Source organism: Haliotis rubra, unplaced genomic scaffold (assembly GCF_003918875.1).
Source record: "Haliotis rubra isolate DU_JTF1 unplaced genomic scaffold, ASM391887v1 Scf32, whole genome shotgun sequence".
Classification (NCBI taxonomy): Eukaryota; Metazoa; Mollusca; class Gastropoda; order Lepetellida; family Haliotidae; genus Haliotis; species Haliotis rubra.
In genome coordinates this window covers 2152849-2176569 of record NW_025766991.1, presented here as the reverse complement: position 1 = coordinate 2176569, position 23721 = coordinate 2152849, and the positions used below count along the sequence as shown (strand labels likewise).

At 43.5% G+C, this 23721-nt stretch overlaps 2 protein-coding genes across 3 annotated transcripts; one reads left to right on the top strand and one right to left on the bottom strand.

Moving 5' to 3' along the window:
• Positions 1-6171: 6171 nt before the first annotated feature.
• LOC124283693 (endoglucanase-like) lies at positions 6172-10670 on the top strand. Its single transcript, XM_046719699.1, has 3 exons — positions 6172-6310; positions 9093-9341; positions 10302-10670. The coding sequence occupies exons 1-3, from the start codon at positions 6274-6276 to the stop codon at positions 10598-10600; spliced, it is 585 nt and encodes a 194-aa protein (XP_046575655.1). The 5' UTR covers positions 6172-6273; the 3' UTR covers positions 10601-10670.
• A 1741-nt stretch (positions 10671-12411) lies between these two features.
• Positions 12412-23137, bottom strand: LOC124283760 (solute carrier family 25 member 45-like). 2 transcript variants are annotated; one of them, XM_046719780.1, is made up of 6 exons: positions 23016-23137; positions 21250-21367; positions 19348-19391; positions 18081-18161; positions 14348-14604; positions 12412-12880 (listed from the first exon to the last, which is right to left on the bottom strand). In XM_046719780.1, the coding sequence occupies exons 2-6, from the start codon at positions 21335-21337 to the stop codon at positions 12415-12417; spliced, it is 936 nt and encodes a 311-aa protein (XP_046575736.1). In that variant the 5' UTR covers positions 21338-21367; positions 23016-23137; the 3' UTR covers positions 12412-12414. The 2 variants fall into 2 exon arrangements, with proteins under 2 accessions (XP_046575736.1, XP_046575737.1); XM_046719781.1 differs by lacking the exon at positions 21250-21367.
• Positions 23138-23721: the final 584 nt, after the last annotated feature.

Sequence of the window (23721 nt, the reverse complement as noted above, 5' to 3'; positions counted from 1 at the left end):
GAAACTAAGCATGAACGAATGTTCTTTTATAGCACATTGTTATGCTCAGCTGCAACTAAACTGTGTGTACGTGCGTGACTTGTTGGGGGATAACTATATAGTGTCACCATTGGCCATATCAATGATCTCGAGGATAAGCCGTCTGCCCAGAGCTAAAGGTCGACACTTCGCATAAAAGGGGGTGAAATATGACTGGTCAGTTTGGTGACAGTTTATCATGTTTGAGTGGGGTAACCTAGCCAACACAGATGGTGTGATGTGCACTATAAAACCAGAAAATTGTAATGACCAGGGCAAGCGCACGCATTCATACACACGCCATGTGCATACATGTTGGTGTATATGTTCAATAATCAACAAAGTGCGAGTTGAACCCTAGATGTCCTTAAACAGACAACAACATTGGCAGACGTCCTGAAACAGACAACAACATTGCCAGACGTCCTGAAACAGACAACAACATTGGCAGACGTCCTGAAACAGACAACAACATTGGCAGACGTCCTGAAACAGACAACAACATTGGCAGACGTCCTTAAACAGACAACAACATTGGCAGACGTCCTTAAACAGACAACAACATTGGCAGACGTCCTGAAACAGACAACAACATTGCCAGACGTCCTCAAACAGACAATAACAATGGCAGACGTCCTGAAACAGACAACAGCATTGCCAGACGTCCTGAAACAGACAACAACAATGGCTGACGTCCTGAAACAGACAACAACAATGGCAGACGTCCTGAAACAGACAACAACATTGGCAGACGTCCTTAAACAGACAACAACATTGCAGACGTCCTGAAACAGACAACAACATTGGCAGACGTCCTGAAACAGACAACAACATTGGCAAACGTCCTGAAACAGACAACAACATTGGCAGACGTCCTGAAACAGACAACAACATTGGCAGACGTCCTGAAACAGACAACATTGCAGACGTCCTGTCCTTAAACAGACAACAACATTGGCAGACGTCCTGAAACAGACAACAACATTGGCAGACGTCCTGAAACAGACAACAACATTGGCAGACGTCCTGAAACAGACAACAACATTGCCAGACGTCCTGAAACAGACAACAACATTGGCAGACGTCCTGAAACAGACAACAACATTGGCAGACGTCCTGAAACAGACAACAACATTGGCAGACGTCCTGAAACAGACAACAACATTGGCAGACGTCCTTAAACAGACAACAACATTGGCAGACGTCCTGAAACAGACAACAACATTGGCAGACGTCCTGAAACAGACAACAACATTGGCAGACGTCCTGAAACAGACAACAACATTGGCAGACGTCCTGAAACAGACAACAACATTGGCAGACGTCCTGAAACAGACAACAACATTGGCAGACGTCCTTAAACAGACAACAACATTGGCAGACGTCCTTAAACAGACAACAACATTGGCAGACGTCCTTAAACAGACAACAACATTGGCAGACGTCCTGAAACAGACAACAACATTGCCAGACGTCCTGAAACAGACAATAACAATGGCAGACGTCCTGAAACAGACAACAACATTGGCAGACGTCCTGAAACAGACAACAACATTGGCAGACGTCCTGAAACAGACAATAACAATGGCAGACGTCCTGAAACAGACAACAGCATTGCCAGACGTCCTGAAACAGACAATAACAATGGCTGACGTCCTGAAACAGACAACAACATTGGCAGACGTCCTGAAACAGACAACAACATTGGCAGACGTCCTGAAACAAACAACAACAATGGCAGACGTCCTGAAACAGACAACAACATTGCCAGACGTCCTTAAACAGACAACAACATTGGCAGACGTCCTGAAACAGACAACATTGGCAGACATCCTTAAACAGACAACTGACAGACATGTCCTGAAACAGAAACAATTCTTTTGCAATGTTTGAAAACAGATAACTGACCTGAAATCTTGTTACGCAATCTACTTTTCAAAGGTGAAGGTCAGTCTAACCTTGCCTCTCCCATGTTCATTTATAGACTGGGAAACCGCAGATGTCTGTCTTGGGTTTCTTGTGGAACCAAGCAAATACTTGTTGATAACAATTACTCAGCACTAATGACTAATATTTTGGCGTTTGTTTGTACGAGTATTTTAACGCACCATACATTGATTTTAGATATGAATGTTATTCGATGATATACCAGCATCACACGCAAATCGTGCACCCGCCATTAAGCAAATATCAACTTTCGGGGAACTGTTCTTAAAGCTCGATAACTTGGAAAGAATCAAGATATCGTTGTTGAACAGCAAATTTGGGGCCTCCTCAAGAGACAACTCAAAGACCGCAAATTATTGTGTCGTAGACTAACATGTTGTCTCTTCTTATAGAAAAATCGGTATCTGAATTAATTTCATGAAATACATTAAAAAGGAGCCCCGAGTCTTTCTTCATTTCCAAAACTGTGGTAATCGAGACTTGACACATATTCTAGACTTGCATATCGCCCCAGCAAGGAATGTATTGGGTATATAATTGTTTCAGGGTATGCGGAATTCTGACATGTCATTGAGAGCTATTGCAAGAGATGTTGGTTGTCATCCAATCGACTATCAGCCGACTGGCCAGAAAACATCAGCAAACTAAAGACGTTAGGGGCCGTGAGTGTTCAGGTCGACAACTCCAGCGATGATACAGCCCTTTCAGAATCTCAAGACTTCATCCGTTCATGTCAAAACGGCATCATGGCGTGTTAAAAACAGAGTGGCTTCCACATCATCGTTTATCCAACAGAACAGTCTAATAAAATCTGAATGGTCAGCGGTACATCACTGACACTCTAGATCCTAGACGGGGTTGCTGTGCCACATTCCGATGATCATACCCTTAACACAAGGCCTGACTTCCTGGGCCTCCTTTCACAAAACACTAAGGTGATCGTAAGTCTCTAAGGTAACCCTAGTGCAGTGTTAAAGAATGGGAGTTAAGGTTAACCTTAGTAAAGGTTGCTTCGTGAAAGGAGCCCCTGGACGATAATGCTGGTCCACAGCGTGCACCTGCTGTAGGGGATTTCTTACGTCAAGAGGCAGTAGCAACTCCACCTTGGCCCACCAGGAGTCCAGATCTCAGTCTTACAGAGCATGTTTGGGACATTATATACTAGAGAGATCTCCCAGTACAAAATCTTGATGTATTGGAACAAGCCCTCAGTGAAGAATGGAACGCAATACCCCAACGTCAAATTCAACTTCTGATACAGTCATTTAGCAGGAGGGTTAGGGATGTTATTGCAGTTGGTGGAGGTTACACCATTTATTGACATTGTACTCGGTTATTGATATTTATGTTGCTACTTTCTCAAGGAATATAATCCAGAATCCTGAAGATGACAGCAATGTTAACGTCATACTACCATAGTTATCCGCACTATGCATTGAGAGATTTTAGCCATGTTTGCTTTTCTGAATAAACTAGTTTTTCGTTCTTTTTTGCATCTATATTTACAGTATTAGTGTATTTAAACACAACATTTTATTGGAATCAAATCATTACATTGCAAATAAGCGATTACTTGTCTGTTAATCTTTTAATCTTTTTCCACCCGGAAGGCATCATAGCAACCCTACTTGTGGATGAATCTGAGTGATAAAAGTCACGTATCGTAGCAACCTTTCACCACAGTTCAACTTCAACTGAAATACTGTTCTAAATATTAAAGAAACCCAATTCATTTATTTTAGATCTGATCTCCCTCTCTACTTCCTGTTGTCCATAGCAACTGTTGGCTACTGCATACAGACAGCAGACGTCATTGGCGGTAGGGACCGTCCTTGTCAGCGAAACCGAAGCGCCGTGATATAACTGATATTCTATTCTACGAAGCGTTAAAATGAACCAAATCATTCATAGAGATTATTACACTCGCAAGTGTGCCATACAAATTAAACGAAACGAGTGTGAAATTTTGTATTTCACAAACTCGTTTGGTATAAGTCGTATAGCACACTTGCGATTGTAATAATATCTTTATTATCCATTTATTCATGTACATTTGTGCAGCAAAACACTGTAAGCAAGTGTGACGGCCCTCTTCATTGACGTCACGCTCAATTGTTTAATGACGTCACAGACGACGAAATACAGAAACAATGGTTGCTAGGCAAAAGTGATATGTGCACATGATCATGTTTCACCATATAGGTAATAAATTATGATCTCATCTCCCTATCTACTTTGGTACCTCAGAGACCAGACGTCGAAGGCGGTAGGGGCATAATAAAATAAATAAAGACCACTTCTCTTGACAGTCGGTTTTCTTATCCCATATCATGATCGTCCTCCCTATCATGATCATTTAATACCAGTACCGACGTCTCTACGTATCTCCTTGACTGCCGCGGGATCTTGTAACATCCAAGAAATTGTGAAGCAATACACATTTCACATATTGAGTGTGACAGCAATGTAAATTTTGTTTAAACTTGATGTTTAGTATATAGTCAAAGTGTTGATATTTGCGACACTATTTGATCTCCAAATCTCTGAGCCATAAAGCAAAATAGACATAATTATATAATAAATTAACATAATACTTCATACAGAACTTGATTAAATATGTGTAATGCCCTTAATATGCCTGAACGGAACATAACTAGCCTGAGGAACGATAGTATGCTTATCCCCAAGCCGGTTCAGTTAATCTTTACCCAAATATGTATCGACAGCTCTATTATATGGTCTCTAGTATCGAATAACATCACAGAATTTCATATTATCATACCAGTTTTCACTTCCCGAAAATTACCTCCATTCCTAAAAAACAATTTTAAACTTAATTGTTACTTGGTTATAATTACAATGTGATTTTGATATACATGTTCTGGATCAAATTTCAAAATGATATCGGTATAAATAACGCAGATAGTTGAACCAACTCTTGCTGTAACAGGCTATAAACTTCGGACAATGGTTATGTGTACTCGACCATACCACTGTCCAGGCCTGCAGTTGTTCTGGATCAAAGTTCTACTTAGTTACATATGTTTCGAAACTGTGTTAATCATGCAATCAGTGGACAATGCTGTCGTTATGGGTGTTGGTAGTTAATTTTTCAGGTGTATATTATCTAACAAAATGTCACGAGTTATAAAAGTACAGTCACGTTTCATATCTCAGAACACTGATGTCTACTGATCCTGGCCGACATATATCCTGCAACGAGAAAAAATTATCTTTGAGACTTGTACACAGTTCAGACCCTATTTCCTTCACAACTAAAATATGCATCTTCTTTATCAAATGAGACCTGCGTAATTTGAATGCATTACAAGATTTTTGTACTGTTTAGTTTGTTGTTCAATGCTGCCCTCAGCAATATTTCAGTATATGGCGGCGGTCTGTAAATAATCGAGTCTGGACCAGACAATCCAGTGATCAACAGCATGAGCATCGATCTGTGCAACTGGGATACGATGACATGTGTCAACCAAGTCAGTGAGCCTGACCACCCGATCCCGCTAGTCGCCTTTTACAACTTCAAGGGTTGTTGTACAGTATAACAGGCTGCTCTATAAGTATATGAAAGTGTAGCAGAACCCAAATATACTGATCTAAACAGGGAACGCATGACGTACAAGTGTTCCTCTATTGTTGTCTAGGTTTCTTCACATGCATTGTACTGCACTGTAGATGCAAATTTGGGAATTAGTAAAGGAACAATTGTACTTTCAGGTGTTCCCTTTTTGTTTCCATCGGTCTATTTTAAGTTGTCTCCAAATAAGTCCAGTTTGTTTACATCTCTTACGAAAAGGTGGTAAAAAGATCACGTGCAGTTTGTTTGTTGTTTTACGCCGCACTCAGCAATATTTAAGCTGAGTGACGGCGGTCTGTAAATAATGGAGTCTATACCAGACAATCCAGTGATTGACGTCATGAGCATAAATCGTCGCTACGACGTGTGAACCAAGTCGCCTTGTACGACAAGCAAGGGTTGCTGCAGACCAGTTCTAACCTTGATCTTCTCCGGGTCGCTGCGAGTCAGTTGTCACGTGACTGTAATGGCTGACAAGCAGAGGGAGTGCTGACAGGGTCCACATTGTTGAGAACTAAATGAAAGGAATTCGGTGCATGTACCGTTGTTCCTATCAGGAATCAAGTATCCAAATATGGCATATCTATTTTGGACAACTGGGGCCAAGGGCACAGACGCTCAAGACAATCATTAAATAATATATCGAGCATGATAGATAAGAATCTTCCACTCACATAAGTAGCCGTTTTGAACAAACGACAATCATTAGTACCATCATGAAGACAACGATCAGTATTCTCTTGTTGTTCGCGGGTAAGTGGCTATAACTCTAACATGTTTACTATTTTGTTGATATGTTGTTGTTCCCAATATGTTTCTAAGAAGGTGACATTACTCACATCATGCCACAAAAGAATTGTGTCGATCCACGCTCCTCAACAAAACATTATTCAATAGGTCCCAAACACCATACCAAGGGCCAACTCAGGGCCAAGGAGTAGCGAGTAATGGTTTAAGCGTCCGCTCGTCATGCCGAAAACCCGGGGTCGATTCCCCACATTGGTACAATGTGTGAAGCCCATTTCTGGTGTCCCCCGCCGTGATATTGCTGGAATGTTGCTAAAAGCGCCGTAAAACCATACTCACTGGGGGCTACGGGAGACCAGAGATTGGCTGCCAATGGGGTGTGTGCAGAATCACACACTGAGTGAGTGAGTGAGTGAGTTTAGTTTGACGCCGCTTTTAGCAATATTCCAGCGATATCACGGCGGGGACACCAGATATGGGCTTCACACAATGTGCCCATGCGGGAAATCGAACCCGGGTCTTCGGCGAGACGAGCGAACGCTTTAACCACTAGGCTACCACCCACGCGCCGCCCCCACACACACACATCTTCTGTGTAACACTACCATGGTTTAATCACTGGGCTACGCTGTACCGCATCACTCCTTTAAAGTTAAAGCTGGGCGAAAGTGTTGGTGGGTAATCTAACGGTTATAGCATTCACTCGACCGAGTTTGATTCCATACTTGGATAGTGTGTGAAGCCCATTGCTGGTGTCCCCCGTCATGGCATTGCAGGACTATTGATAAATCGGCGTAAAACCCAACTCACTCGCTCACTTCAGTCCGAAACTTTCAATTACATGACGACGTGTCGGTTTGATGAGGGAAAGCCGGAAGTGATGCAGCTGTTATTAATTTCTTTACTTGTACTGATGACAGGTATGGGCGATGTGCTGGAAAACCTAGAATCACATAACCACAGAGAATTTGGTACCCAATCGACAAACATTTTGCTCCGCTTATGCAAGTTTACATTTGGTTCAAAATGCATTTTTTTTCGGTTTCTCCTTTAAGAGAAGCAGCATGTGTGTCTTGAAGCAGTATCTCAAGAGATATTTTAAAAAAATCCCTAGCCGAGAATATACAAAAACCGTGTCAAATACCTACCGGTCAGATAACAGTGAGTGACCCTGCTGATTATTCCGGCGGTGGGGTAGCCTAGTGATTAAAGCATTCGCTCTTCAGTACCTTTGTACAGTGTGTGGAGCCTATTGCTGATGTCCCAGAACTATTGCTACAACAGGCGTAAAACACATCTCACTCACTCTCACGTCAGTCCAGAACAGTATTCCCATTATTTGACGACGTGTCAGTTTGAAGTGATGCAGATGATTTTTTCATTGTTAAATGTTTAAGTTAAATGTAACATATGTTATATTTCGGATTACACTTTCTTTGTGAAGTACATATTCTAGTACTTTTTGTTGGGTTGAGTCCCATCCGGGATTCGAACCCACACCCTCAGAGTCAAGCACCTAATCGCCAGCACACAAAGTCGCTCAGTCACCGCGGCTTCCACAAAAATGGAAGTCGGACAACTGGTAGTCCAGACTGCGGAGCTTGTTTACCCCTCTGATAAGTGTTAAGTTAAATGTTAAGTGATGTAGATGTTAGTAGTATTGAACTTCGACTGATGACAGGTACGGGTGTTGTGATGAAACCTTGAGAATTTGGTACCCAATCGACAATCATTTTGCTACGCCTATGGGCTTGCGTTTGGTTCAAAACACATTTTTTCGGCTTCTCCTTTAAGAGAAGCCAGGTGTGTGTCTTGAAGCAGTATCTCAAAAGGTATTTTATCTCTGGAAAGAATCCCGACCCGAAAATATACACAAACCGTGTCAAATACCTATCGCCCAACGATTGCCGTTCCGAAGATAATAGTGAGTGACGCTGTTGATTGTAGCTGACACGATTATTGGGGAGGTAGGGTAGCCTGATGGTTAAAGCGTTCGCTCTTCACGCCGAAGACCTGGGTTCGATTCCCCATATGGGTACTGCTAAAATCATACTCACACGATTATTTACAGGTTTCTTCGGTGTACCGCGGCAAAAACCGACCCAGTCATTCTTTCATAATTATCCATTTTTGTTTACATGGATAGTTATTATCTGTGGTAATATATGTGAGGAACAAAGATACAGTAAACTAAGGTTCATTATACGCATTTCGACTAAAATCTATAGTAACTGCTAGGATACCCGTGAAGATGGGTTAGAATTGGTCTTCAGCAACCCATGCTTGTCGTAAGTGGCGACCTACGGGATCGGGTGGTCAGGCTCGCTGACTTGGTTGACACATGTCATCATCGTATCCCAAAAGCGTAGATCGATGCCCATGTTGTTGATCACAGGGTTGTCTAGTCCAGATTCGATTATTCACAGACCGCCGCCTTACAGCTGGAATATTGCTGAGTGCGGCGTAAAACTAAACTTACTCACCTAATGAAGATCCGGGTTAGAATTGATCTTCAGTAATCCATGCTTGTAGTAAGTGGCGACTAACATGTCATCGTATCCCAATGCGTAGATCGATGCTCATGCTGTTGATCACTGGTCCAGACTCGATTATTTACAGACCGCCGGCATATAACTGGAATATTGCTGAGTGCAAACATAAGTAACCGCTAATCGCCCTAAAATATTTTGTTTTCTTTGTCAGTTCCTCAGAGTCGTGTTTGGAAACGTAGTTTACTGTTATGAAAATAATATCTTTGTTATATATAGACTATTTCCTTTTTGAGCAGCCTCGACCTGGGCGAACCAGAAGTGTCAGATGCACGATGGCATCAGGATGTTTAACGGCAAGCACTGTGCATCCACCACTCGTTACAACGACGGCCACAAGGGGGCGTGTGGGTGTGGAACAAATGACACACCTTTCCCATGGAACAACAACCAGTATGTTGCCGCAGCCAATCAGAAGCTGTTCAGCAAGTCCGGAACAAAGTGGTGCGGCGACAGCTGTGGCAAGTGTGTCAAGCTGACGACAACTGGTGAGTACACCGAGTTTGGGCCCCGGGACGTTTATATGGAAGTTTATTAGGGCCACAGTCCAGGGCCCCGTTTCACAGAGCTATCGCAGCGCTACGACTCTCGTAACTCCTACACTGTTACTTAGACTTACGACAGTCGTAGCGCTACGATAGCTTTGTGAAACGGGGACCGGAAGGGTTTTATCATCTTTATCATAGCACGTAGAAGATACTTCCATCTAAGTGGTCGGAGGTGAGGTGAAATTGGGTTTTACGTCGTGCTTGAGAATATTTCGCTCATATGACGACGTGCATGCGTGTGTATGTGTATGTGCGGCTGCTTGTACTAGCCCAGACTTAAGCTGGTTTTATAGTGCAAGTGGTCGGAGGGGTAGTCTAGTGGTCAAATCGTTCGCTCGTCACGCCGAAGACCCGGGTTCGATTTCCCACATGGGATCAATGTGTGACGCCTATTTCTGGTGTTCCCAACACCCCCACCCCACCCCTGTGAATATTGCAAAAAGCGGCGTAAAAATAAACTCACTTACTCCATCTATGTAGACGACACTAACATCTACGTAGTTTTGATGTGATTTATGTTTTGCAACATGTTGATCGTTTATTCTTATTTGGCTTTCTTTGTATCATATTTTCACAACAGAAATTATTTTAAAGTATTATATCAGCGTAAAATGAAAAAAATAACAAGCCTCTGCGATAATGAGTTATGAGTCATCTTCAGTAGCCCATGCTTGTCGTAAGAGGCGACTAACGGGATCGGGTGGTCGGGCTCGCTGACTTGGTTGACACGTCATCGTATCCCAGTTGCTCATGATGTTGATCACTGGACTGTCTGGTCCAGACCCGATTATTTACAGGCCGCCGCCATATAGCTGGAATATTGCTGAGTGCGGTGTCAAACTAAACTCACTCACTCATGAATTCGGATACTCCGGGCTGATATTTTATTCTTTGACACAGGCGGTTCCATTCCCGGCGCTGGCACCGGTGCTTCTGCTGGACACAGTCACGTGTTTATGATCACCAACGACTGCCCCGACGAAGCCCCCAATATGGAATGGTGTGCCCAGAAGGGAGGCCCCGGAAGCAAGCAGACCAACACTCACGGTTATGAAGTGCATTTTGACCTGGAAGACAATGGCAACCAAATCTCAAAGTTGGGCTGGGACAACCCTGAAGTAACCTGGGAATGGTCCAGTTGCCATGGCAGCGGTACCCCAACAGAACAGATGTGGCATACCTGTGAATGTTCTAAATAAAATGAAACTATGGATGCCATTCGGTTCTTCTTGTTTGTATGGAATATGGAATAAAGTGGTAGAAACAAAAGCTGCTAATGTACGTTTTTCGTGATGAACGTGTTTATGTGGGTTGAGGCTCTTACAAATATAGTGGGGCGGTGGGGTAGCCTAGTGGTTAAAGCGTTCGCTCGTCATACCGAAGACCCGGGGTCGATTACCCACATGGGTACAATGTGTGAAGCTCATTTCCCCCGACGTAATATTGGTGGAAAATTGCTAAAAGCGGCGTAAAACTAAACTCAATCACTCACTAGAAATACATTTCCATCGATTCAGCTTGATGTGACTGGAAATGTGAGTGAGTGCATGGGAGAGGTTTTCACCCACCATTCCTATTACTGAACGATGTCTCAGCATGATGTAGGAGTGAGTGAGTTGGGATTTACACCGCTTTTAGCAATATTCCAACAATATCACGGCGGGGGACACCAGAAATGGGCTTCACACATTGTATCCGTGTGGGGATTCGAACCCGGGCCTTCGGCGTGACGAGCGAACGATTTAACCACTAGGCTACCCCACCGCCTCTCATGACGTAGGAGGAAAGCTCAATGTATTATATTCCTTTTATGTTTACATCTCTGGTGAAACCTGCGAGCACAGGGATGGAGCTGACAAAGCTAGAACTGGCAGCAAGGCGAACCGGGATTCGAACCCAGAATCGCAGGTTTCTGAACCATGGGACGCAACACGGTACAGAAAAATTGCGGCGTATGAGACGAGTGGGTCATCCTCGCTCCCTTAATGCAAAGATATGGTCAGATCAGTGTCTAAATTACAAATATGGCGTTTCACACAACTTTGTCATGACAACTATACAACAGCCTGCAGTATCAAGTATGGACCAACCGTGGCAAAGTGGGCAAAGACTGACTGACTGAGTTTACGCCGCTTTTAGCAATATTCCAGCAACATCACGGCGGGGGACACCAGAAATGGGCTTCACACATTGTGAACCGGATTCGAACCCGGGTCTTCGGCGTGACGAAGTGGGCAAAGATACTATAAGTATTCCGTGACTTCAAAAGTTGGTTGGGCGGTGGGGTAGCCTCGTGGTTAAAGCGTTCGCTCGTCATTACGAAGACGAGGGTTCGAGTCCCAATATGGGTATAATGTGTGAAGCCCATTTCTGGTGTACCCCGCCGGGATACTGCTGCAATATTGCTAAAAGCGGCGTAAAAGTAAACTCACTCACTCACTTAACCGATTGACATGCCAGGATCCATTGAACAGTAGTTACGCTAGGAAAGCTTTGTGGATCAGTGTTTGAAATTCTGATACTTTGGATTTCAACTGCACATCTGCATGGATTCTGTTCCTTGGTTTGACATTACCCGAGATGAGAAACGTTTGAACTTCCGGCTTCATTTAACATTAAACTGAAATAATGTTATTTCATAAAATAAAATCTGATTAACTTCCGCCCTATAACTATTTCTGTATTGCCCATCAAAAGTTTACACTCACTAGTGTAAATGTAGCCACTTACTTCAGTCAACTGTTCTAATCTAGATTTTGCTAAATATTCCATAATGTTTAATGGTTAAAGCATTAGCTCGTCACGCTGAAGACCTGGGTTCAATCCTCATATGGGTACAAAGCCCATTTCTGATTTCCCTTAGCTCGTCACGCTGAAGACCTGGGTTCAATCCTCATATGGGTACAAAGCCCATTTCTGATTTCCCCACCGAGATACTGCTAGAATATTGCTAAAAGCCGGGTGAACCTTATAACCCAGGTAACCTTTGACTGTTGAAAAAGGGTGGATATTTTCAACTTAGATATTTTAATGTTTGTGAATATGTTAAAAACGTTGCTGCGTTTACAGGGAATGCTCTCGCACATGTTACAAAAGTTCCTTTATACAAGGCCATGATACCCTCTGATTTTACTGTTTTTCTCAAACAATCTATCATGCCGTTATAACTTCCGGATAAATCCGCTTGCATCCGGCTCTTGATGACGTCAAATGGCATAATTGAGAACCATGTGACTGTTCCGGAAGTCCCTCCCGCCATGAGACTGGCAAATATACCCCGGTCGTCAGTGAGTCCACGATCGTGCATAACGTCGGTGAGGTATTCGTAGATTGCACAGTAGAGGCCGTAGCTGGGAATGTCTCTGAATGCCATGGCCGTGAGACCTCGGTAACACCCAGACACACCATTCTGTCGAACGGTCGCCATGACAGCTTCCCAGGGCCCTTTGAAGTAGGGGGAGGCAACTCTGGCTGTGCCTAATATAAACAGAAAGTATTTTCAACAACTATGACGCATCTTGGAAACCACTGATAACCGCCATAACAAACAAAAATATAACGTTAGATTAAGAAAAAAGAGGGTTCTAGAAGCGATAACAGCTTACGACATACGTTCTATAAAGAGAACGTAAACCATGCAAGAAGTACTGTCGCCGAAAGGTGTTTGTCTTTCATTCTCATTCAAAATCAGATTTTTATGAAGACTTCCCATTAGATGCCAAGTAATACAGATCTTTTGCGAACTTTGACCCACCATTAGCCACATTAGCCAAGCAGAAAGCACATTTCTCGAGTTTTAAGGCACTGAATTGAAAATTGCACTTACATCCTACATTTCAAAAATGTTTAACCGGAATAAGAGAACATTTTTGAATGTCAAATTGATACCCGGTATTGTAATACATGTCTATACTTCCCACTGGCTATGGCCCGTTTTTTTTTTCATTTTAAATGTTTACAATCCGTAAATGGTGTTCGGAATGCCCCGTTTTAATCACTTCGAGTTTGCATGATCAGAAAAAGTCGTCGGACTCTGATCTGTCGAGTGAATGTTCTGGCATGATCAATCCCCAAATCTAGGTGTAGCCGGAGCTAGAAGTAAGATCTGATTTTGATAAGAGGGGTTCTACTATAAAAATTGTGTTAAGCTGCCACATCGTTAACCCAAAGTAAAGAAGTGCCTGTCAGCATGACGGTTTGGAGACAAAGAGTCTAAGACCCGCGAAGATCCGGGTTAGAATTGATCTTCAGTAACCTATGCTTGTCGTAAGAGGCGACTGACGGGATCGGGTGGTCAGGTTCGCTGGCTTGGTTGACACGTCATTGGTTCCCAATTGCGAAGAACGATGCTCATGCTGTTGATCACTGGATTGTCTGGTCCAGATTATTTACAGACCGCCGCTATATAGCTGGAATATTGCTGAGTACGGCGTAAAACTAAACTCACTCACTCACTCAAAGAGTCTAAACACATTGCGGATCAAACATCCAAATTATTTTTGTCAAATCTAACTCTACATTCGTACAAGGAAGAAGATCCGGGTTAGTCGAGCCACTGGTCATGAGACCTACGCCCAGGGCCTCAGTGAGTCTTTGGACTCGGCCCGTGAAGAACCGGGTTAAAATTGGTCTTCAGCAACCCATGCTTGTCGCGAGAAGGCGACTAACGGGATCGGGTGGCCAGGCTCGCTGACTTGGTTGACATATGTCATCGCATCGATGGTATGCATAGTTCGATGCTCATGTTGTTGATCACTGGATTGTCTGGTCCAGACTCGATTATTTACAGACTGCTGCCAATAGTTTTAGATAGATGATCATGCTGTTGATCACTGGATTAATTAGATTTGTTACAGACCGCCGCCATATAGCTGGAATATTGCGAAGTGCGGCGTTAAACAACAAACAGCAAACAAAGCATGGAAACTAAAGTTCAGTGGTACCTTTTTTTCCCTGAGGTAGTTTCGTGAGGTATCTGTGACTGTAGAATGACCTTACAGAGGTCAACAGGACAGGCGACAACCAACTGAGCGGCTCCCGCGACACACCCCGCCACGTAGATGTCCAAATATGACGCTCGGTCACGTTCGCTGCGCCTGTGTTGCATAAGCTGTAGAGTGTTTCCGTAGATTCCGAAGAATACCGAGTTGATAACGCCATACGACAGCAGCGGCCATGACATCCCTCGGAAGAAACCTCTTGTCTACAAGAACAAACGAAAAAGGTAGACTTTGTTCATGCATGTCATCGTACCCACGGTGCTCATTATGTCAATCACTGGACTGTCTGGTCCAGAATTGACTATATACAGGTAGCCGTCATGTAGTTGGAATATTGCCCACTTGCCGAGTGTGGTGTTAATGCAAGACTAGGTGAAACCAGCAAGGTGAAAAACGACCCGACAAGCAAAACAAGCAATACGTCAGTTACCTTTAGTTGAATTGGAGTGAGTGAGTTTAGTTTCACGCCGCTTTTAGCAATATCACAGCAATATCACAGAAATGGGCTTCACACATTGTACCAATTTGGGGAATGGAACCCGGGTCTTCGGCGTGACGAGCGAAGGATTTAACCACTAGGCTACCCCCCGCTCCTAGTTGAATTAGAAAGCTAATAATAAAAAATATAGTAAACGGAAACTAAAGGAAGCATCATCACTTTGATATTGAAATACAATGTTTTAGGATCAACCAACCATTTGTATATTTTCTGAATACATTATTACTTGAGTGAGTTTAGTTTTATGCCGCTGTTAGCAATATTCCAGCACTATCACTGCAGGGAACACGAGAAATGGGCTTCATTCATTGTTCCCATGGGGAATTGATCCCGGTCTTCGGTGTGACAAGCGAACACTTTAACCACTAGGCTACCCCACCACTTTATTGTAAAATAGAAAATACTTGCACCAATAAAATTGTTCGTTTGGCATGTCGGATATCATGAAACAAAAACATACAACTTTTTATACAATGGAGGGTGCGGAAGCTGTAGAATGCGACGTCCAAGAAGGCCCCACAAGTGCTCTGTCGGAGACATGTCAGGGGATCTTTGTGGCCAAGGCTGGACGGGCACGTTCTTGGCGTTGAGAAAGGCCGTTGTTACAAAAGCGGTGTGAGTTTTTGTACTGTCTTGCTGAAACAAGGTTCCTGGATATTGCTGGAGGAAAGGCAGGATATGGGTCCGCAGGACTTCATCAATATACCGACGGGCTGTCAGGCTGCCATTGATGATAACAAGGTCGGTCTTGGTGTTCCCACATGCCACCCCAAACCGTCACACTCCCTCTACCATATGGTTCCGTTTCCTGAACGCAACAACGTGCCGTCCGTTCCCCACGCCGGTGGTAGACACGTCTTCGGTCGTGAGTGCTGTTCAAATGGAACCTACTCTCGACGCTGAAAAGGACCCGTTGCCGGTTCCGTTGCTGCCACTGACGAACATTCCTGGCCAAAACCAATCTTCGACGTCGATATTCCCGCGCTTGCCGAGTGTGGTGTTAATGCAAGACTAGGTGAAACCAGCAAGGTGAAAAACGACCCGACAAGCAAAACAAGCAATACGTCAGTTACCTTTAGTTGAATTGGAGTGAGTGAGTTTAGTTTCACGCCGCTTTTAGCAATATCACAGCAATATCACAGAAATGGGCTTCACACATTGTACCAATTTGGGGAATGGAACCCGGGTCTTCGGCGTGACGAGCGAAGGATTTAACCACTAGGCTACCCCCCGCTCCTAGTTGAATTAGAAAGCTAATAATAAAAAATATAGTAAACGGAAACTAAAGGAAGCATCATCACTTTGATATTGAAATACAATGTTTTAGGATCAACCAACCATTTGTATATTTTCTGAATACATTATTACTTGAGTGAGTTTAGTTTTATGCCGCTGTTAGCAATATTCCAGCACTATCACCGCGGGGAACAAGAGAAATGGGCTTCATTCATTGTTCCCATGGGGAATTGATCCCGGGTCTTCGGTGTGACAAGCGAACACTTTAACCACTAGGCTACCCCACCACTTTATTGTAAAATAGAAAATAATTGCACCAATAGAGTTGTTCGTTTGGCATGTCGGATATCATGAAACAAAAACATACAACTTTTTATACAATGGAGGGTGCGGAAGCTGTAGAATGCGACGTCCAAGAAGGCCCCACAAGTGCTCTGTCGGAGACATGTCAGGGGATCTTTGTGGCCAAGGCTGGACGGGCACGTTCTTGGCGTTGAGAAAGGCCGTTGTTACAAAAGCGGTGTGAGTTTTTTTACTGTCTTGCTGAAACAAGGTTCCTGGATATTGCTGGAGGAAAGGCAGGATATGGGTCCGCAGGACTTCATCAATATACCGACGGGCTGTCAGGCTGCCATTGATGATAACAAGGTCGGTCTTGGTGTTCCCACATGCCACCCCAAACCGTCACACTCCCTCTACCATATGGTTCCGTTTCCTGAACGCAACAACGTGCCGTCCGTTCCCCACGCCGGTGGTAGACACGTCTTCGGTCGTGAGTGCTGTTCAAATGGAACCTACTCTCGACGCTGAAAAGGACCCGTTGCCGGTTCCGTTGCTGCCACTGACGAACATTCCTGGCCAAAACCAATCTTCGACGTCGATATTCCGGCGGTAACGTCATGCCCCTCAACGGTCTATAGGCTCCGATTTCCATGTTGACGTTGTCGTCTGGACACTGTCCACCTGCTGACCCGATGACCGAGGCTAAGCGCAGATGATGACGTCACGGCGAGGAATCTGTTGCTTAAATGAGGCGTTCGTATATAACGGTCCTCTTGTGGGGTAGTGACTTCCGGTCGACCGCTCCTCGGCCTGTCTGTTGTCAGGCCAGTTTGTCTGTAACGTGGGACCAATGTCCCACTCGTTCTTTTTGCACAACCCAGGATTCTTCCAACATGGTCGTGCGTTGCCCCCAGCTGCAGCATGCCAATCGCCCTTTCTCTCTTTTCTGCTGTTAATCGAGGCATGTCCTGCTGGTTTTTCAGATGATTGTGATTCCAAAGAACAGTTTCCAACGAGTTTTATAACCGATCTCCATACGGGTTATTACCTGAACGTGCAGGAAATTTCACTGAATAAAGTCATTTTTCCCGCTTCTGGCATGCAACACATACATTTCCTTGGGGCGTCATGCATTTGTGTGTTTGGGCAATGTGTTCCGAACTGTTTTTTTCATGTTTTTGGCCATATCCAGCAAATATAATATAATCTAAATTTTCGGGACGTTTCTTTTGCACGTGAGTGTAGTTAAGAACCACCCAATTCGTTCATGGATATTCTCGCATGGCATATCCTTAACATTTTTTGTAGAATAGTTGTTCGTTGCTGTTAGTGGAAAGAACTGCGTTTCTTGAAGCATTGACCAAGCATGAGCATTCTGTCTCTAACAAAGATCTTAACAAACATGACACCATTGAGTTCATTCTTAATATTTCAAGGGAGCGGTTTTGTAGCCTAGTGGTTAAAGCGTTCGCTCGTTACGCCGAAGACCTGGGTTCGATTCCCCACATGGTTACAATACATGAAGCCCATTTCTGGTGTCCCCCGTCGTGATATTGCTGGAATATTGCTAAAAGCGGCGTAAAAATAACTTCACTCGCTAATATTTCAGGGGACAATCCCGACCCAATTTCAAGTTCATCATGGATAATATCCGACACTTACTAGACCTTGTGTCTGTATGTGCTTCAGAGCATCCATTGTGCCATGATACTTGGTTCTGCTGGACTGTGTCTGCAGCTGTACCTGCGAACACCAAGACTTTCATGAAACCATTGCAAACTAAACAAGAGGTCATCTGAACATCCGGGTTAGAATTTGTCTTCAGCGACCCATGCTTGTCGTAAGAGGCGACTAGCGGGATCGGGTGGTCAGGCTCACTGACTTGGTTGACACATGTCATCGTATCCCAATTGCGCAGATTGATACCTATGCTATCGATCACTAGATTGCCTGGTCCAGACTCGATTATTTACAGAGAGCTGCCATGTAGCTGGAATATTGCTGAGTGTGGCGTTAAACAACAAACACCAGACACACCTATATCTCATCTGCATCATTTATCCCATCTACAGACGTTGTCGGTTTGCAATGGTTCCGTTGTTTTCCCTGTAGTTTTGTTCTGGCCAGTAGCTTATCAAATATCTGCTGGGATAATGGTGCTTTCTGCATAACTGTATGGGAACTTCATAAATTATTTTCTACAACTGACTGTCAGTTTCCAAATTTTGTTAGCCAGGCGGGCTAGCTGGGCCTGAAAGTTACTAGATCACAAAATAATTCACTAGCCCGAAGACCGCCTCCGTGGTGTAGTGGTTAGAGCGTCCGCCCGGAGAGCGGAAGGTCGCGGGTTTGATCCCCGACCGCGTCATACCAAAAGACGTTAAAATATGGTACTTGTTGGTCCCTGTCTGGCGCTCGGCATTAATGGGTACAATAAGAACTGGTCGGCTTGGAGTCGGTATAATGTGTCTGAGGGGGTATTCATGCTTAACTGCGGCATGGTATCTCAGTGGGCTAGCACTATAAAACCAGCTTCTGGGCTAGTACAAGCAGCCGCACGTACACATACACAGGCATGCACGTCGTCATATGAGCAAATATTCATACGACGTTAAACCCAGTTTCACCTCACCTCCACCTAGTTTGTCTGATATTTAGGTTTGGAAGTCCTAATTTGTGATGTTTAGGTATACTAAGGGCTTCGTGAAGTCCGTTTTGTTCTTCTTTATTTATAAATTTATTTATTTATTTGAAAGGTTGGTAGGAGTGTTATGTACTATACTACTTTGGAAGAGGGTTTTGTGCTTGTGTGTTATGTTTGTCAGTGTTCTTCTTTTTGAGGGTTTAAGCTTAAATCTTACTACTATTTGGGAAATAATCTATTCAGGCCCACAACTACATGTAGTACACCCTATAGTAGCGCACTTACCTTTGTTGTGTCGAATGGGTGTCCAACCACCAACCCCACCATCCCTGAAACACGAATGTTTACATTTACTCCATCCTCGATAATCTCCAGGGTATACGTTACGATCACTCTCCACTATACCCCGGATGCATCCACGGCTTGGGGGCGATGATTTTATTACCTCCCTTGGCTGGCTTTTTATCCAGTCAGGTGCCTACGCTGGGAAGTTGAGCGTACCAATCACTACTCACTTTCGCGTCTTAAATTATCTAACCGTTTAAACTTGGCAACACAATTGATGCAGAGGTACTCTGAAAGAAGTAGAAGGAGTTCTTTCATATATTCTTTTTAAAGTTTCAGATCTGTGAATTTGTCTTTATTATTTCCCAAAAATCTGAGTGGCACTGCGATCAAACCTTTGCGACTGCGACCGCTATCTGTGTTGACACTGGCAAGCTCGGTTGTAACGGCGGCTTAGCTGATTGGCTACTGTGAGAATGCGGAGCCAGCCAAGGGAGGTAATAAAATCATCGCCCCAAGCCGTGGATGCATCCAGGGTATAGTGGAGAGTGATCGTAACGTATACCCTGGAGATTATCGAGGATGCATTTACTCTAGCCGATTTGTTTCCTCAGTAAGTGAGTGAGTAAAGATGAAAATAACAGTTATTCCACAGTAGTAAAGAAAAAACAACACCATTGTCCCTTCTCGTGGAGAGAACCGACACATAGGTTCGATCCATGTGATTGCTAATGTGTCATTGTGATGTTCCTGTTAACAACCATTGATTTCCTAGGAGCAGCTCGACCAGGCCTCGTTGTCATTGTCAAGTCGTCATTTGCTGCGTAAAACAACATTCACTCATTTCACTCAGTGGGGCAAGCAACGCAGTTGGACCTAATGCAATGAAACATGCATGTTTCCAAGGCAACAGTGTAAACTGGTTTTAAGGCAACTGGTGAGAAACATTCACACCTATGTCAAACGAGGTAGGAAGTAGTAGGTAGCATCTGACAGGTCTGCCCATGTATATTATGTGATATATCTCAATCCAAAATCATACATTTAGGGATCTTTTCTATCCCAAAGCGAGCTGAATTCGACGTTCTGGTGTTTTCGATGATTGCGTTGCTGGCGCTATATCGGGGGAGTACGTGCGCGATCGGTGAGCACAAGCAATTTCATCGGCAGGGCGGATGTCCAGTCACTGTCGTGAGAAGTTGTATTGACAATTGAAAACCGGAAGTTAAGTTGTTTAAAAAGCAAACAAACATCAATATTATTTACCCGAGATCGTTAATACCACTTCAGATGCAAAATCAATTGCCTTTATAACCAAAAATAGCAAGCGAAAATTCAGTAAGATCATTCGTCTGCTGGTGACAGGCAATATTTAAATAGAAAGCCACGTTATCACAACACCCCCTTGCAGTGCGAGCGAAAAGTATGGCTGGCTCATCGTCGAAAACCCATACAAAATCCACGGATGTGGCGAACGGCAACAGTTTCGCCGATACGATGTCATCAACCTTATTTTTGTAGGAAACACTTGATATTTTTGTGTGAAATAGATGAATATATCCTTTATCACCCAAGGTTAAAAGATTTACAACGTTACATGATATTACAGATAAAAATTACGTTTTTGTCTTACATCGTCGAAAACCCCTGATACCGGGATAGTATGCACCGCCATGACTTCAGGTAAAACAGACAGTCTACCAAACGACTAATTATAATAATACTTCAGTATTATCAGTGCGTGTTTTCATTAAAAGGCATTGCATATGTACTAACGGACCAACCATCAAAATCGTGCCGCACTCAATGTCATGACATCCTACCACAGATAAGGGACACAACTCTGCACATCGTTGTGTCCAGACGTATCACGAACAAACTCGGCATGGGGTCGGACCTTACCTCCCAGAGCACCGGCTATGTAGTCATTGATAGGACTACTGCTTGTGTGTCTAACGACGTCATGAGCGATAGCAACTTCTTCGTCCATCTGCTCGAATTAGAACCTTCCAAAGGTATTCTCTACAAGACAAACGCATCAATATAATTGTCGAAATCACTCGAATAGCGATAAAATAGGTTGCTTCATTTTTAATGGGTTTCCTAAGCGAGTGACGGCGGGTAGCCTAGTGGTTAAAACGTTCGCTTGTCACGCCGAAGACCCGGGTTCGATTCCTCACATGAGCACAATGGGTGAAGCCCATTTCTGGTGTCTCCCGCCGTGATATTGCTGGAATGTTGCTAAAAACTAAACTAAACTCACTCACTCAAATGCGAACACGAAAAGGTCGTTTCTGGAATTAAATGTAACTCCACAAAATAAACTCAACGGAAAACAAAGTGGTGAGTGAGTATGATTCTACGCCGTCTTTAGAGATATTCCAGCAATATCAGGACACCAGATAGCCACTTCACCAATAATAATAATAAAAATAAAAATAATAATAATGTCACTTATAAAGCGCAAATGTCCACACACTTATGAATGCTCAATGCGCTGAAAAGAATTGAGTAAAAGAGTCAGTCATAGGCACTTTGAAACAGGTGAGTTTTAACTTTTGACTTGAAGGTTGAGAGAGATTCACATAATTTGATTTCTAAAGGTAAAGAGTTCCAAAGAGTTGGTGCAACATAGGAGAAAGCCCTTTTCCCATACGAAACTAGGTGGAATTTGGGAACTTGTAGTAGGTGCTGATTCTGGGACCGGAGTGATCTTGATGGAATGTATTCTGTGATGAGTTCGGTGAGATATTCTGGAGCTTGATTGTGGAGACAGCTGAAAGTGATGCAGAGAAGTTTGAAGTTGATTCTCTGTTGAATAGGCAACCAATGTAAGGATTTGAGAACCTACAGTATTCATGTAGATAAGGAACACGGACTTTCGGGTGACAAGCGACCGCTTTTACGACCGACTCCAAAGGTGTTTAATGCGGTATGCATTACACCAACAACACAAGATTCCAAGCTTTCCGGAGTTTGATGTCATGTACAAAGCGCCGCTGGTATAAAGCTGGGCCTAGATTTTCGAAGCTCTCTTAGCGCTAAGATAGTCGTAAGTGCCATTCATTAACATTAACTTACGACTATCTTAGCGCTAAGAGAGCTTCGAAAATCTAGGCCCAGGTTTGTTGTTCAAAGCCGCACCCAGCAATATTCCAGCTATATGGCAGTATAAAGAGTTTTCCGAAGAAAGTCACAATATCACAGCATGCCAGCATAGTCTGGGGCAACGTGAAAGGTGAAATATTCAAACATGAAAAACTGCTAAAAATCCAATCCGTAATGGTTATAAATTTTCAAATTAAAAAACACCCAGTTACTCACCAGACACTACATACAGATTCCTAGAATTCACGTTCTTGTGTATGAACCGAGATTGTGAGTTTTGGGTCAATGGGACAATGACTGGCCAAGTCGTGATGGCCTCAACGCTTCGATAAGCCTGTAAGTCCCCTTTTGACTCCCATGGGAACAATACAGATTCTAAAAAAATATTACTTCGTATTTTAACGCACTTTTATTTCACATTAGTCTTTTTAAAGGCGAAGTCAGAGATTCTAATTAAACGAAGCATGTAACTACCGCTTTTAAAGTTTCCCCATCACTCTCTTGATCTATGTACTTTAAAATGAAATATACGAGGGGATCCAGTTGGTGTAGACACGTACCGTATTTCCTCTACTCCCTCACCTCGGTCGTACTCGAGAAGAGAGGACGCGAGGCACACAAGAAGGCTCAGGCAACGAGATATCGCTGTGAAGAGTCCCGTCATTTACTGAGGTACGATACACACGTGGCGCTGTGGCGGAGTTTGGCGATATACTCGTGGACTGGAACAATAAGGTTCAGTTAGATCTCCTTACACATAAATTGAACATCTATAAAAATATGTTCTAAACAATGCATCGCATTGCTCTTATATCGATGCTTTAATGTATTGAGATCAATTTACACAACGGGTGCCACCGTCTGAAATCATATATCTTTATGCAAGACCAGAAACTCTGTGCAGCGTCTCAAGTCTTTTATACCTTTTTTCTGAAGTGAAATTATGCATAGAAACGTTATACCTATCTTTTCTGGGTGAGTGTGTGAGGTTTTACGCCGCTTTTAGCAACATTCCAGCAATAGATCACACCAGAAATGGGCTTCATACATTGTACCTATGTAGGGTATCGCACCCGTATCTTCAGCATGACGAGCGGACGCTTAATTTAACCATAGGCTACCCCATCGCTCCTCTTCTGGGGTGAACAATTACAAATTAAGGATGTTTCCAGATTTTTTAGGCCTACATTGAAATAATATTGATCGACCGCTGTCGACTTCAACATGGAATCAATCTGAGCACATGTGGCCAAAATCACACCCATC

What these genes read in the sequence shown, in the direction of transcription:
- LOC124283693 (XM_046719699.1), top strand. Translation starts at nt 6,274, where the DNA reads ATGAAGACAACGATCAGTATTCTCTTGTTGTTCGCGG. An exon ending in TATTCTCTTGTTGTTCGCGG is followed by an intron (nt 6,311 to 9,092) that starts GTAAGTGGCTAT and finishes CTTTTTGAGCAG; the next exon opens with CCTCGACCTGGGCGAACCAG. An exon ending in TGTCAAGCTGACGACAACTG is followed by an intron (nt 9,342 to 10,301) that starts GTGAGTACACCG and finishes TCTTTGACACAG; the next exon opens with GCGGTTCCATTCCCGGCGCT.
- LOC124283760 (XM_046719780.1), bottom strand. Translation starts at nt 21,337, where the DNA reads ATGGACGAAGAAGTTGCTATCGCTCATGACGTCGTTAGACACACAAGC. An exon ending in CATAGCCGGTGCTCTGGGAG is followed by an intron (nt 19,392 to 21,249) that starts GTAAGGTCCGAC and finishes TTCGTGTTTCAG; the next exon opens with GGATGGTGGGGTTGGTGGTT. An exon ending in GAAACTACCTCAGGGAAAAA is followed by an intron (nt 12,881 to 14,347) that starts AAGGTACCACTG and finishes TCTGTTTATATT; the next exon opens with AGGCACAGCCAGAGTTGCCT.